We start from the raw sequence: 14,734 nt of genomic DNA, 5'->3' as shown, positions 1-14,734 counted from the left end.
TGAGTGTAGCGTTGTGTGTTTCATAAAATATACATCTGCATTTTTTATAGTTTCGGGGTAAAAGCAGGTCATTTTGCCAAAGAAGTGTAACATGTGTTTGGCCCTTTTCAGGGCGAATAGTGTAAACTAAACTATCAAAGATAATAGTGCAGAGATTTGAATAGAATTTCAGTAGTCTCTTTCTGCTCTCCGAGTTGAACACTTTGTTCGCTTGTGCGTCTCTCTTCGCCGTAAAAATACTCTCTCCGCAATAATTAATAGATTAAAAAGACTCTTACTCTCTCTCGTTCGCTATTAAGAATATCATTTATCGTTAAGCCGCTTATTTGTTAAATTCGTTGTTTTTTTTGTTAATAAATGTTTTGTTCGCCGGATACCCTTATTTATCGCTAATACACAACCCTTTCTATCGTATTAATTAGCACCTTTAAAACCAGACCAAATCAAATTATTCGAACCAGTTCTCCTAAAAGTTCACTATTTTGTTTATATCGAAGGACGGGACATACGGGTGTGGTCCTAAAATATTCACCTATGTCCAATTAGGCAAAAGGTAATAATTAAACCATTTTTTGCCACGGTGGGGTGAGATTGAATAAAAACTCACACCATTTGATGGTCCTTCGAGCCGGATTTTGGTTTGGTTTTCGTGTTTGTGCCGCTTTTTCGGACATTTCTGTGTGTAATACCTCTACAAGACTTGTTAGTTCGCGTCGCGATAAACTCTAAGTAAAAGGAAGTGAAGTTATTGTGTGTGGTTAGTAGCTGCCGCCTGTTGCTTTATCAATTGGACTAATTTGGTGAGCTTTTTCCATTTTTTAAAAACTTTTATTGCTGATCCAAGGTAAACTCTGCTCAAAGACATTTTACGGTCAAAAAACACTTTTGTAGACATTTAACGTAGACGCTGTATCTCTCTGTGAAACTTAAACTCTTATTCTCTCGCCGCGCTTGTTAATTGACAAAAAAACTCTCGAGTGTAATTCAGATTTTGGCGCGTATCGATAGACTCTCTCTCGCCGTGTGTGCTCAATCGAATTCGGGATAGAAATGGAAGACCTCAAGAAAAAAAGGACGCCTTTGAAGGCTAAAATTACAAGAATTGAAAACTGGCTCTCACAAAAGGCTAGTACGGAAAAGGATGCGCTACAATTTCAATTTCGGCAAACAGAATTAAAAACCTGTTTTTTAAAATATGAAGAAATAATGGATCAGATAGACGAGATTGATGAAGCCGGTACTGAAGCAGAAGACAGGGTAACAACTGAGCAAAAATATTTCTCTATTCTCGCGGGCCTACAGCGTAAGATGGACGAGTTATTGTTGGGCCCCCCTCCTCTCAGATCAAATAGCACTCAGTCAACTGTGGCCACTGCTAAGGTTAGGCTTCCGGAGATCACCATGCAAACGTTCTGCGGGTCATTCTCTGAGTTCAACTCGTTCTACCAGCTCTTCGAGACGCTAATAGTGAACAATGAAGAACTCAATAATGTGCAACGATTTATTTACCTTAAATCGTTCCTGCGAAATGAACCCCTCCAGTTGATCGACAACATCGAAGTTATCGACGAAAATTTCGATATAGCTGTAAAAACTCTCAAAGATCGTTACGAAAACAAATCGCGAGTGATTAGCTTACACATTCAAAAATTGTTAAAGGCTCCATCTCTAGTTAAAAGTAATTCAAAGGCATTACGCGAATTTTTAACTCTAGCTCAGCAGACGCTGCTCGCTTTGAAAAATATGTCCGTACCAATTGAGCATTGGGATTTACTATTAATTGAAATATTTTTACAAAAATTAGATTTTGCTACACATAGGGCCTTTGAATATGATATTGGGACAAAGACCTTACCTACCCTTTCACAGTTTTTTAAATTTCTCGAGAAAAAGTGTGATATTCAGGAAAAATTAAACGTTTCAGACCATGATAAAAAGGTTAATAACAGATCTCAATCAAAAGCATCTTTCTTCTCATCAGTTGACCAACCATCACACTCTTTCTCTGATAATAATTGTACTTTTTGTAGAAGTAATGCTCATAAGGTTTATCAGTGTAATGATTTTAAATGCCTCTCTTTACAGGAAAAATTTAATTTTGTAAAAGGTAAGAAACTGTGTTTTAATTGTTTGGGTAGTAAACATTTCTCTCAAGATTGCGGCTCTACTCGATCATGTACTTTGTGTGGGGGTCATCATCACTCATCCCTCCATGGAACCTCTGAAAATGTCTCTTCCTCTAGGAACATCAATAGGCAAGCTCTCTCTCGTGAGCGCAATGCTCAAACTCCTCAAAATTCTCAAGGTGCCTCTCGTGTTGTCGCTCCCATATCTACTCAGCATTCCTTTAATAATCGCAGCCAAAATGAAGCTTCTACTAGCTCATCCAGACCTCCTGTAGATATGCAAAATTTTCCAGATTCTCAGGCAGCCACATCTCTCTCCGCTTTATCAGTTAAAACTGATGTATTGTTGGCTACCGCTTTAGTAACCGTTTATTCGAAAGACGGCAGACCCATGCATGCCAGAGCGCTCCTAGATAATGGGAGCCAACATTCGTTTATCTCTCGTGATTTGGTTGAGAAGTTAAAACTCATCCCTTATTTTAAACAGCTACAGATATCAACCATATCCGAAAACACCTCACTCTCAAACGAAATGTTAAACTTAGAATTTTTCCCCTATAATGTAAATGACAGAAGTTTTAAAACTTCTTTCGCTGTACTCGATAGTATAACTTGTAGGCTTCCTAGAGCTACTATAGATAGAAGTAAAATAAAAGTCCCACAGGATCTCACTCTCGCAGATCCCTCGTATTCTGTTCCGGGTAAAATTGATTTGCTTCTAGCTGGTGATATCTATAGTGAATTATTGACGGATGGATTTATACGGTTAGGAAAAAATCTTCCCATTCTTCAGAATACTCACTTAGGCTATGTTATTTTTGGTACAATTAATCCTCAGGTTTTTCACCGTAATTCACATTTGGCTATCTCTCAATCAAATGTTTCTCTCTTTGTTCAATCCGAACCCGAAGAAAATCAGTTGGATAAGTTGCTTCAACAATTTTTCGAAATTGAAGAAGTTCCCCTCGTTAGTAAATTAACTCCCGATGAAGAATTAGCGGAACAAATATTTAGCAAAACTACTCTTGTATTACCTTCAGGCCGCTTTCAAGTAAATCTTCCATTTGTCTCTGAAAACGCTAATAAAATGTTAGGTGAATCCTTTAAAATGGCCTTTAAAAGATTTATGAATTTAGAACATAGGCTCTTAAAAAACGAAAGTACATACGCTCAATATAAATCTTTCATTAATGAATATCTTCTTCTCGAACATGCGAAAATAGTGCCTCTCTCTCTAACCAACGAAAAGTTAGAAAATAAATATTTTCTACCGCATCACTGTGTGTTTAAGGAAGAATCTTTAACAACAAAGCTTAGGGTTGTTTTCGATGGTTCGATGAAAAGCTCTAGTGGTTATTCGCTCAATGATATTTTACTCAAAGGTCCTACTCTTCAACCGGAACTTTTTGACATTTTGCTACGGTTTAGATTGTATTCCTTCGTTTTTACAACGGATATACAAAAAATGTATAGACAAATTAGAATAAATCCTGCTCAAACCTCTCTTTTAAATATTCTGTGGCGTGACTCCCCTGTAAAAGACATTGAGTGTCTTGAATTGCAAACCGTAACGTATGGAACTAAAAGCGCTAGCTTTCAGAGTACTCGCTGTTTAATGGAACTGGCACAAAATCATCAGACTGAGTATCCTCTGGCCAGTGATGCTCTTCAAAATAGTTGTTACATTGATGACATTCTCTATGGCGCTAATGATGTACAGACTCTCCTTAAAGCTCATAAGGAAATAACTAGTTTACTTGGAACCGCTTGTATCTCTCTTCATAAATGGTGTTCTAACTCAGACTTGTTTTTAAAAAATATCTCTTCTCTCTCTTCGAACACTTCTTATGTAATAGCTCCAGATAATGGCTCCAATAAGGTTTTAGGTTTATGTTGGAATCCTATTCTTGACACCTTCTCAATCTCTCTCCCAAATTTTACCCTAAAGGACTCATACACCAAGAGAGAAGTACTGTCAATGATTGCCCAAATATTTGATCCTCAAGGCCTAATTAACCCAGTTACAGTTGTCGCTAAATTAATTATGCAAAAAATTTGGATTTCCAAAATTAATTGGAACGATAGCATAGATGCAGATACGTTGCATGAGTGGCTAAATTTTGTTCGCAGTCTCTCTCATTTTAAGGATTTAAATATACCTCGGTGTCTCTTCTTAAGTCAAGAAATCACCAGTGTTTAGATTCACTCATTCTCGGATGCAAGTTTAAAGGCTTATGGAGCTTGCATCTACCTACGTGTGATTTATAGATCAGAACAAGTATCTTGTTCACTTTTAGCATCTAAGAGTCGTGTCGCTCCGCTAAAACCCTTGACTCTCCCAAGATTGGAACTCATGGGTGCGCTATTGTGTAGTAAGCTCACAGCAAGGATTGCTAATATTATTGAAGAAAAACTCTCTCGCTTAGACTCTATAAATATGTGGTCGGATTCAGAAATTGTTCTCGCTTGGCTTCGTTCGCATCCCTCTCGTTGGACTCAATTTGTAGCAAATAGGGTTGCACAAATTTTAGATAATTCTCCTAACGCTCATTGGAGGCACGTACGATCCAAAGAGAATCCTGCCGACATACTCTCCCGAGGAATGCTACCCGCTGAAATACTTAAATCTTCTTTGTGGTTTCATGGTCCTCAATTTTTGAATCAATCTCGGTTGGATTTGTTGAAATACAATCCAAAAGTTTATACCTCCAAGTTACCCGAAGAAAGGAAAGTAACTCTTCACATTCGAAATGATCAAATAGATTTTTTCACCTCTCTTTCTGATAGGTTCTCTAATTTTTCAAGGTTTATAAGAACTTTAGCATTTATATTCAGGTTTGCCAATAATGCCAAATCGCCTTCTCGCAAGTTATCAAATTCTCTTGAAGTAAGCGAACTTCAAAACGCCGAACTGAAGATTGTTAAGATGCTTCAGTATTCTTCTTTCTCGCTTGAGCTTTCTGAGATTAAAAAAGGTAAAACTCTATCCAATAAGTCTCTTTTACGCTTAAACCCCTTTTTGGATGAAAATGAAATGCTGCGTGTAGGAGGTCGCCTTGGTAACTCAGACGTTACATTTGATCAAAAATATCCTCTTCTCCTTCCCTCAAAAAATCGTGTAGTACGTCTCTTTCTTCAGAGAGAACATATCAGACTTTGTCACTCTGGTCCTCAAAATACTTTATCTCAAATTCGACTTAAATATTGGCCTTTAAATGGACTACGTGAAGTTAAAAAGGTCATACACCAATGTATGGTTTGTTTTAGGTTTAATGCCAAACCCGCTATTCAGATTATGGCAGATTTACCAAAGGAACGTTTGCAATCCTCTCGAGTATTCGCTCATGTCGGATTAGATTTTGGCGGGCCCTTTCAGATCAAAGCTTCCAAACTCCGCAAAGCTCCTTTGATAAAATCTTATATTGCTCTTTTCGTTTGTCTATCGACTCGAGCTGTTCACATTGAAGTCGTGTCCGGCCTTTCTACAGAGACGTTTCTTCTCGCTCTAAAACGTTTTATTAGCCGTAGAGGCCTCCCTCAGACTATATTCAGTGACAACGCCACGAACTTTTTGGGAGCTCGTAATCAGTTGTTTGAACTTTATAAGTTTTTAAAAGAAAAAGAAAACTCTCGCTCTATTAATGATTTTTTGGCATCATCGCATATTCGCTGGAAAACCATAGTTCCTCGAGCCCCTCATCATGGTGGCATCTGGGAAAGCGCTATAAAGAGCGCAAAGCATCATATCCGTAGACTCATGGGTGATATTAAGCTCACTTTTGAAGAATTTACCACTGTTCTCACTCAAATTGAAGCTGTGCTCAACTCTCGACCGCTTTGCTCCCTCTCAAATGATCCCTCTGATCTAACCTATCTGACCCCTGGACATTTCTTGATTGGACAATCTCTTACGTCATTTCCTGAAAGGGATGTAATCCACATTCCCGAAAATAGATTAAGTTTATGGCAACATCTCTCTAAACTCCAGCAAATGTTTTGGAAAAAATGGTCAATTGACTACTTGAACAGACTCCAAAATCGCCCTAAATGGTTTCTTCCTCATAAGAACCTAGAGCCCAACGATCTCGTCTTGTTGATTGAAGATAACACTCCTCCTCTTTACTGGGCTCTAGCAAGAGTGATTGATGTCTTTCCCGGAAAGGATGGCCGAGTAAGAGTTGCATCGGTCAAAACTAAAGATGGAGTCTTCAAGCGCTCTATTAATAAATTGTGTCCTCTACCAAATGACTGTTAAAATTAAGTTAAGTTTAGTGTTTTCGCTTAAGAACATTGTAAGTTGATTTATGTTAGGTTAGGTTTATGTAAAGCCAGTGCTTCAACGCGGGGGAGTATGTTGTGAAAACAACAGTTATTTACATTAATTTGCTTTTATAAAAATATCTCTCTGTAAATCTGTTGGGACAATCTGTATTGTGTTTAAAATATTTAATTCTCTGAAAAACTTGAGTGTAGCGTTGTGTGTTTCATAAAATATACATCTGCATTTTTTATAGTTTCGGGGTAAAAGCAGGTCATTTTGCCAAAGAAGTGTAACATGTGTTTGGCCCTTTTCAGGGCGAATAGTGTAAACTAAACTATCAAAGATAATAGTGCAGAGATTTGAATAGAATTTCAGTAGTCTCTTTCTGCTCTCCGAGTTGAACACTTTGTTCGCTTGTGCGTCTCTCTTCGCCGTAAAAATACTCTCTCCGCAATAATTAATAGATTAAAAAGACTCTTACTCTCTCTCGTTCGCTATTAAGAATATCATTTATCGTTAAGCCGCTTATTTGTTAAATTCGTTGTTTTTTTTTGTTAATAAATGTTTTGTTCGCCGGATACCCTTATTTATCGCTAATACACAACCCTTTCTATCGTATTAATTAGCACCTTTAAAACCAGACCAAATCAAATTATTCGAACCAGTTCTCCTAAAAGTTCACTATTTTGTTTATATCGAAGGACGGGACATACGGGTGTGGTCCTAAAATATTCACCTATGTCCAATTAGGCAAAAGGTAATAATTAAACCATTTTTTGCCACGGTGGGGTGAGATTGAATAAAAACTCACACCACTTACCATAAAATTTCAAACTCTAGTAAAAAACTGGCTGTGAAAATAGCTGTTGGTTTAATATAAATAACTTCTAATTGCAAAAACAGGACAAAAAACAGCAAGAAATCCAACACACTGACAGTGACAAGTAAACAAACCCAGAAACGTCAAAAATTGTCCTTAAAGTTTGAAAACGTCACCAAGCGTCTTTTTTGTAGATATGTACAGTAGGAAAAATGAAAGAATACCCATGAACGAACATATAAAGCACGCTGTATTTTCCTGTTACCATGTCACACAAAAAATTGGCCAGCGCAAGTACATGTAATAATTATTGTTACATGTACTTGCACTGGCCAATTTTTTTGTGTGACACGGTGACAGGAAAATACAGCGTGTTTTATATGTTCGTTCATGGGTATTCTTTCATTTTTCCGACTGTATCTCTTTTCGATGTACTGACTATAGAGCGTTTATAAAAATAACATGTGTCTTTACTGAATAACCGGCGGTAGTAATGGCGCACGGGTAAAGAACCCTTGACTCAAGTGTGTGTATGTGTATATTCCAAATAAGTAAATTTCCGAGTAAAATACTAAAATCTTAGTAAATCTTTTTAACCCCTTTTACGCCACTGACACTGAAAGAACAAATTCTGATCCTAGACAAATTATTTTCATGTTCTTACATTCCCTGTCGTTAAAGGTTTTGCTGGTTTAAAGCAAAAACTTTTAATGTATTGCCCTATAAAACTTTCGCCATCCAGTAGTGCAGAGTTTTAGTCTCAATTATAGTTTTTTCTTTGGTCCAGCATTGGGAAAAAGAATACAAGCGTAATTAAAGCAAGCGAAGTAGTTATTTTGTTTAAGTTTTTTATTGTATGGAAAATTTTAGGATGTTTAGGTAGTCTTGTCGAATAAGCATAATTTTTATGTTTGAGGAAGATAAAAAATTTCCTTAGTTGTATATTTAATACTTGTTCTCCTTTATTCATTTTTAACTCAAATATTTAGTTCCGGTTTTGATATGATTTCCGGTTAAAAAGTAAAGTTATGCCTGGAAGTTTGGCAAAAATGACTCAAAATTAGTGAAATCTTATATCATGTGGTATGGTAAATCGGGGCAGGGCCCACTTGTGTGCCCTTCAGACACTTAAGACCTACGGCAGGTCCATTGTATCACCCCTATCCTAGGGACCAGGTCCATAAGAACCTGGTCTTCGGCGTTTCTCGAGCCCAGGCTGAACCGGGCTCCCATGTCTGTCAGACTCAGCAGGGTCCGCCAATCTGTCGATGCCACCCCGAAAGTCTAATCCCCAGAAACCTTATGGCCTTACAGAAAGCCACAAGCCTCTTAAGAGGCAAGTCCCTCACCTAGCTCGGCTGCCTAAATGTCGATCCCAGGATCTGCTTCCTCTGATGGGCCAATGCCGGGCGTCCCCAGAGGACATGTGAGGAGGTTTCCTTCTCATTACATAGACGGCACCGTGAGTCATCCGCCAGTCCAAGCAGATGAAGGTGCCGTCGGAGTCTACAGTGGCCGGTGATCATACTGACCACCAGGGAGCAGAACATCTAGAAAAAGCAGTTGGGCTGTGAGACATTTGGATGGCCCCACTATGTGGAGCCTAGCCTGTCTCAAACCTCCACGTCTGGCCCAGGAGTCCTGGAACCTCCACAGAAGAAGCTCCCTGAGACTACCCCGACCAGTACTGAAGGGCACCCCAATCACAGGTTCGGGTCCCACAGGCAGAGTGCAGAAGCCCCGTCTTGTCAGCGCTTCAGCCCTTTCGTTGCCTTCACACCTGTGTGTTCCGGTACCCATACCAACCTAACCCTGATGGTCAGAGCAACATCATCCAGTGCTCTCTTGCACTCAAGAACCAGCTTAGAGCTGATCTTGGGCGCTTCCAAAGCCCTTAGCGCTGCCTGGCTGTCAGAGCAGATAGAGATGGTCCTGCCTGAGCAAGTCCTGTCTGTAATCTCTTGAGTACATACCAGGATCGCAAAGATTTCGACCTGAAAGACTGATGCATGAAAGCCGAGTAACTGGCTAAACTCAAATCGTATATCAGTCGACGCAAAGTTACACGAAGAGTTCAAATATTGACTTGCAGTTCCACTTCCGGTCACATTGGGTGAAAAGGTCCAATTACTTGTTTTTATTCTCTCTTTTGATTTTTTTCGTCTATCAATTATATGTAAATTTAATATAAATAAAATGAATCAGGGAAAGGATATTTAAATGACTATTAATTTGTATAAAATGCTAGGAATCATTCTTAATTAGGTTGTTTTTAACTACTCGATAAAAATCTGGATCATATCCACTTTATGGAATGAGTAATGAAAGTTAAATAGCATAAGCATTCTAAAACAGATACTCTATTTTATAACCAGTTATGTAGGAAAATAAGTCAGATTTCAAGGTTGAAAAACATATAATTTTAGTATGTTGTTATTTTTACAATCGTTAATAATAACTGCAGAATTTGAAACTTATTTGTATACAGTTATTGTTTTGGCTGAATTTCATTATTTTGACATTATGTTGTATTTGTTATAATTTAATATTTTATTTAAGAGACCGGATGTATTGTAGTAAAAAAAATACAGCATTAGATGCGTTATGTATCGTTGTACTTGTATGCAAAAACCACTTTCTCTATCCTCTAGACCAGCGTTTCCCAAACTGTGCTCCGCGGAGCACCGAGTGCTCCGCAAAGCATCTAGAGGTGCTCCGCTCTATGGCGATAATAAACGGTTAAACATTAGAAAAAAATAGATAAGAGTTTCAAAATTAAAATACTGGTTTCACATGGTTAATTTGGCATAGCATTGGTTAATTAAATTGGCATATTTAACAGATATTTTTAACAAGGTCAATGAAGTTAGTCTCTCACGTCAGGGAAAGACAATAACTGTCTTTAACGCCAATGATAAAATACAAGCGTATAGGAAGAAATTAATTTTTTGGGCAGAATCGGTGAAAAATAAAAATCTGGATAGCTTTCCACGAATCACACAATTTAGAGAAGAACTTAAATCGGACATACCTGAAGCTGTCTTTAACGAGTTCCACACTCATCTGCTAAATTTACTTGAAAACTTCCATAATTATTTTCCTGAGGAATTCCTCGACAACTTCTTTGTTGCAGGTCCATACCTTGCAATGTTAAAAGACTAGCTTCCTTAACATCACAGCAGTATGAATGCCTGATACATTTGACATCGGATTCTGCGATAAAAAAACATTTTGAAAGTAAATCTAGTAGATTTTTGGTGTCAACTCAAAGACGAATTTAAAATTCTATCAGATAAAGCGATAATTATTCGTCTCCTTTTTGCAAAAACATACTTAGGGCCAATTTCTCATATCGAGTTCAAACTCCAGTTTAACCTGAACTTCTAGTAAACGTCAGTTTAAAGTCAAAATCGTCTTTCTCAATTCGCACGTTCAACCGATGGCAGTTTAAACTTAAACGATGCTTGAACGGTGGAATTCGGCCGTTCAAAGATTTCAGAACTCAGTTCAGATGATTTCATGGACTACGCATGCGTTGTGTTAACACGAAACGCTGTCATAATATAAATATATCCTATTTTATTATATTAAGCCCAACGATAAACGATAACATTATTTTTGTTTTTATAATATTTATTTATAATTATTAAAATGACTATTTGACTTTAAATACGTAAATTTAACTTTATTAAAGGTAGTTCACAATGGCGACAGTTTTTTACCTTTTGCCATCTATTGGCATTTTTCGAAAGCTGTAGAACGAGCGCTGACATGAACGTGCAATGAGAAATGCATTCCCCAACAAAACCGTAGATCACCGGTGAACCTGGTTCAACTGAACCATAGATTACCGCAGGTATGAGAAATCGACCCTTAGGTATGTAAAGCAGGGTACACGACAATTAGACCGAAATCATTAGACCGAAAGCAGTAGACCGAAAAGCACTTTACCGAAACCTCACTAGACCGAACAGCATGAGACCGAAATGGTAAATACATTTAAAAAGTTTGCAGTAAATTATGCTAAGATTTTGTATATCTGTCTTTTTGTTTATTGTATTTTTTTTTGTATTATTTTATATATAGACTGTGTAAATTGTTACTATGTACCTACAGTCTGATATGAAATAATTTTTATCCGTTAAACAAATTAGTGATGGTAAAAATAAATTAAGGGTAGAGTGACGTTAACACCATTTTAACTGTTTATGATAACCATCCAAATAACATTTAGTTGTAATTACATTAGTCTTATCTCTTTTACTGCGACAAGTAAAAAGACCTGCTTTTCGGTTTTCTGCTGTTCGGTCTAGTGAGGTTTCGGTAAAGTGCTTTTCGGTCTAATGAGTTCGGTCTACTGCTTTCGGTCTAATGATTTCGGTATCTTCACAGTAAACCGTAAAGCAGCGTTATCTGCCTATGTGGCCACTAAAACAAAATATAGATCTCGACTGAATGCGGACCCTGACATTCGATTGCAGTTCAGTTATCCCAAATTCAACTGGATATTACTAACCTGTGCAACTCAAGGCAGCCTCATTCTTCACATTAAAATGAAGAGATTACGTTTTTCAAGATTTTAGAAATAGGACCTGTGTGTTCATTTTATTTTTTTATTCTTATATGAAATTAAGTTTCTTATGCTTGCAATTGAAAAAAAAAATTAATAAAGTGAATAGAAAATGTCCCCCAACCCCCAACTCGTTCTCGCTCCCAACTCGCGCCAGTCTCTCGTTCTTTGTGGCACCTACATAGGTTTCAAGTGCAATATGGTAAGTGCTCCCTACAAAATTTCTGTCCTGAATAGTGCTCCTCGACCAAGAAACTTTAAGAAACGCTGCTCTAGACTCTAGATTAGAGATTGTTATGCCGGCGCCACACTTGCTATGTGCTATTTGTTATGCGGCTACGCTGTATGCGCACAAATATTTGTCCTTTGAGGTGTATCAAAAACCGACAATGGTGGAGAGGCGTATTTGATATTCGTGCTTGTGCGTTATGCGTGCGCATAGACATAACAAATAACACATAGCGATGTGTGGTGCCGCTATTACATTAGAATTTTTGAAGGTTGCCCGAATATGTTCAGTTGTTTGGTTTTAATGCCTCGTATTATTGTATAATAAACTGTCATTAAGCACTTCCAGATCTGCCTAGTAGGCTCATAACAAAGTTGGCAAATACGAAAATAAACTCAATTTTGACACGATTTTTGAAATCTGAAACTTATTTTTCAAAACAATAATAAATCTTCGTCTTCTTCCTGCTTCCTGCTTCCTTAATAGGCTCGCGCTTGTTCCATCTTCGGATGCCTCCCCATCAGATATCCAGGTTGTCACTTCACCTCTTCCTTGGTCTTCCTATACTCCTTAGGTAGTTTGGTGATCTTTCTTGTGCTATCTTTACCAGTCTTCCTACTCCCATGCTGTTTTTATATGGCTATACGCTATACCATTCTTTTTTCTTTTCAGTTCTGGCTCTATATTACAGCTTTGCCTGAGATTTGTGCTACATTGTCTGTTCCATAATGATTTTCCTGTGATATCTCAGACTATTTTCATTTTACAGGTTTCCGTCAGTCTTTTTGTCCTTGTGGTGTCGGGTCTTTTTTCCGCATTGTAAGTCATAACTGACCTTTTTTTTGGACTGAGGTGGAACGCTCTTAGCTGACTAGGGAAGATACCCCTAGTACTGTTAGGACTCGGACAGGAGAGGAGAACACGCCAGGGCACACAGACCAGAGTATGGTCCATGCGTCCCACTTGCCCCCCATAACCAGCCGCCTACCAACTAAAACCACCCCCTCTTCCGACCCGGAATATCTGTCTGAAGATGTCTGAAGATATCTTACGTATTAAAAAATCCTATTATGCTTGCCTAGAAGCGACAGGCACATAGCAGGAAGTGCCTTAAAAGCGGCAAACGCTTGTGGAATAGGTCCTGGCTCAAAAGTTACACCAGAGCAGCGGAGAAACGTAGCTAGAAGTGCTATCGTATCTATGGTCTTGGATCAGGGATTTCTCTCAAGATGGAGAAAGAATTGTCTTTAGAAAAGAGAATTAAGGTATTGGAAATCTGTATTGGACCATCTCGTGCTATCTTTACCAGTCTTCCTATTCATATTCTGTTTATATGGCTATACCATTCTTTTTTTCTTTTCAGTGTCCAGTCATTCATGTTCTCTATATTACAGCTTTGCCTGAGGTTTGTGCTACTTTGTCTGTTCGATAATCATTTTCCTGTGATATTTTAGACTTTAGACTATTTTCATTTCACACGTTTCCGTCAGTCTTTTTGCCCTTGTAGAGTGTCAGGTCTTGTTTCCGCAGTGTAAGTCATAACTGGCCTAAGTAGTGTCTTATAAATCTTGTATCTGTCCGTAGATGTCTGTTGCTCCAAATAGTGTGTTTAAGACATCCTGCTAAGTTGTTGGCTTTGTTTATTTGTTGGGCCACTTGCGCTTCTGTATCTCCATAACTGTGCATTAGTACTCCAAGGTAGCTGATACTTCTTTCTTGATGGATTATTTTGCTGCCCACTTCCAGCTTGCACCTTATTTGATCTTTAGAGATTACCATACTTTTTGTTTTATTTGGTGATATTATCATCTTTAATTTTCTTGCTGTTATATTAAATTGATATAAAAGTCTCTGAAGGTCATCTTCACTCTCTGCATACTCAGGTTTTTGACTTTATAAATAATTTCATCCATGATGAGGTTAAAGAGCAGCGGGCTGCTGTTTATCATATACAGTGAGCACGTAAAGGTTGGAATAAATTCATGTTTTCGTGAATGGGGGATTTTAGAGAGAAATCACGAAACAGGTCAATTTTTATTTTTGAATTGTGACTTTTTGTCATATATGTCATACTGGTGACGTCATCCATCTGAGCGTAATGACGTAATCGATGCTTCTTAAATGAGAATAGGGGTCGTGTGATAGCTCATTTGAAAGGTTATGGAATTCTCTATTCAGTAATATAAACATTAACATTATTGTTTATACAGGATGTCCAAAAAATTTTTTTTAAATTAAATTAATTGACACAAAAAGAAGAATGTAGGTAATTTATTTAATTCAAAATACATTTTACTGCTATCAGAAAATAGAAAAAAAATGTTTGTTTTAAAAAAATTACTTTTCGCTTAAATTAAATGTTCAAACTACCAAGAGGCAGGTGGGTGGTATCTTTACCATTGAATTTAAGCGAAAAATAATATTTATTTGCCAAATAAGCTTTTATTCCTGTTTTCTCACAGAAATAAAATGTATTTCGAATTAAATAAATTACATCCAATCTTCTTTTTCTCTCCATTAATTTAATTTAAAAAAAATCTTTTGGGCACCCTGTACAAATAAATATGTTAATATTTACGCACACTCAAAAATGTTTTGCATATTATCTGTAACGCCACTGAACGCTTCTCATTTGAAATTTTTTGCACTGATGTTTTTTTGTCTACTAAAATAATGTATTTTATTGCTTGTTTTTTAATTCTTAATCGTTGCAAAGATTCTCAGTATT

The 14,734-nt window shown here is 37.3% G+C and overlaps 1 protein-coding gene across 1 annotated transcript; it reads left to right on the top strand.

The window, feature by feature from the left end:
• The first annotated feature begins 1,050 nt into the window (after window positions 1-1,050).
• LOC126888523 (uncharacterized) lies at window positions 1,051-13,438 on the top strand. Its single transcript, XM_050656866.1, has 3 exons — window positions 1,051-2,487; window positions 2,614-3,177; window positions 13,370-13,438. The coding sequence occupies exons 1-3, from the start codon at window positions 1,051-1,053 to the stop codon at window positions 13,436-13,438; spliced, it is 2,070 nt and encodes a 689-aa protein (XP_050512823.1).
• The last annotated feature ends 1,296 nt before the right edge of the window (window positions 13,439-14,734 follow it).

Source organism: Diabrotica virgifera, chromosome 7, assembly GCF_917563875.1.
Source record: "Diabrotica virgifera virgifera chromosome 7, PGI_DIABVI_V3a".
NCBI classification, from domain to species: domain Eukaryota; kingdom Metazoa; phylum Arthropoda; class Insecta; order Coleoptera; family Chrysomelidae; genus Diabrotica; species Diabrotica virgifera.
The sequence above is the reverse complement of the archived record's forward strand: the minus strand, read 5'-3'. Positions and strand labels throughout refer to the sequence as shown.

Excerpts from the sequence above, each read along its gene's own strand:
- LOC126888523 (XM_050656866.1), top strand. The coding sequence starts at position 1,051 with ATGGAAGACCTCAAGAAAAAAAGGACGCCTTTGAAGGCTAAAATTACA. Across the intron at positions 2,488-2,613 it reads TATTGTTGGCTACCGCTTTA|CTACAGATATCAACCATATC; the intron begins GTAACCGTTTAT and ends TATTTTAAACAG. Across the intron at positions 3,178-13,369 it reads TACCTTCAGGCCGCTTTCAA|TGTCCAGTCATTCATGTTCT; the intron begins GTAAATCTTCCA and ends TTTTCTTTTCAG.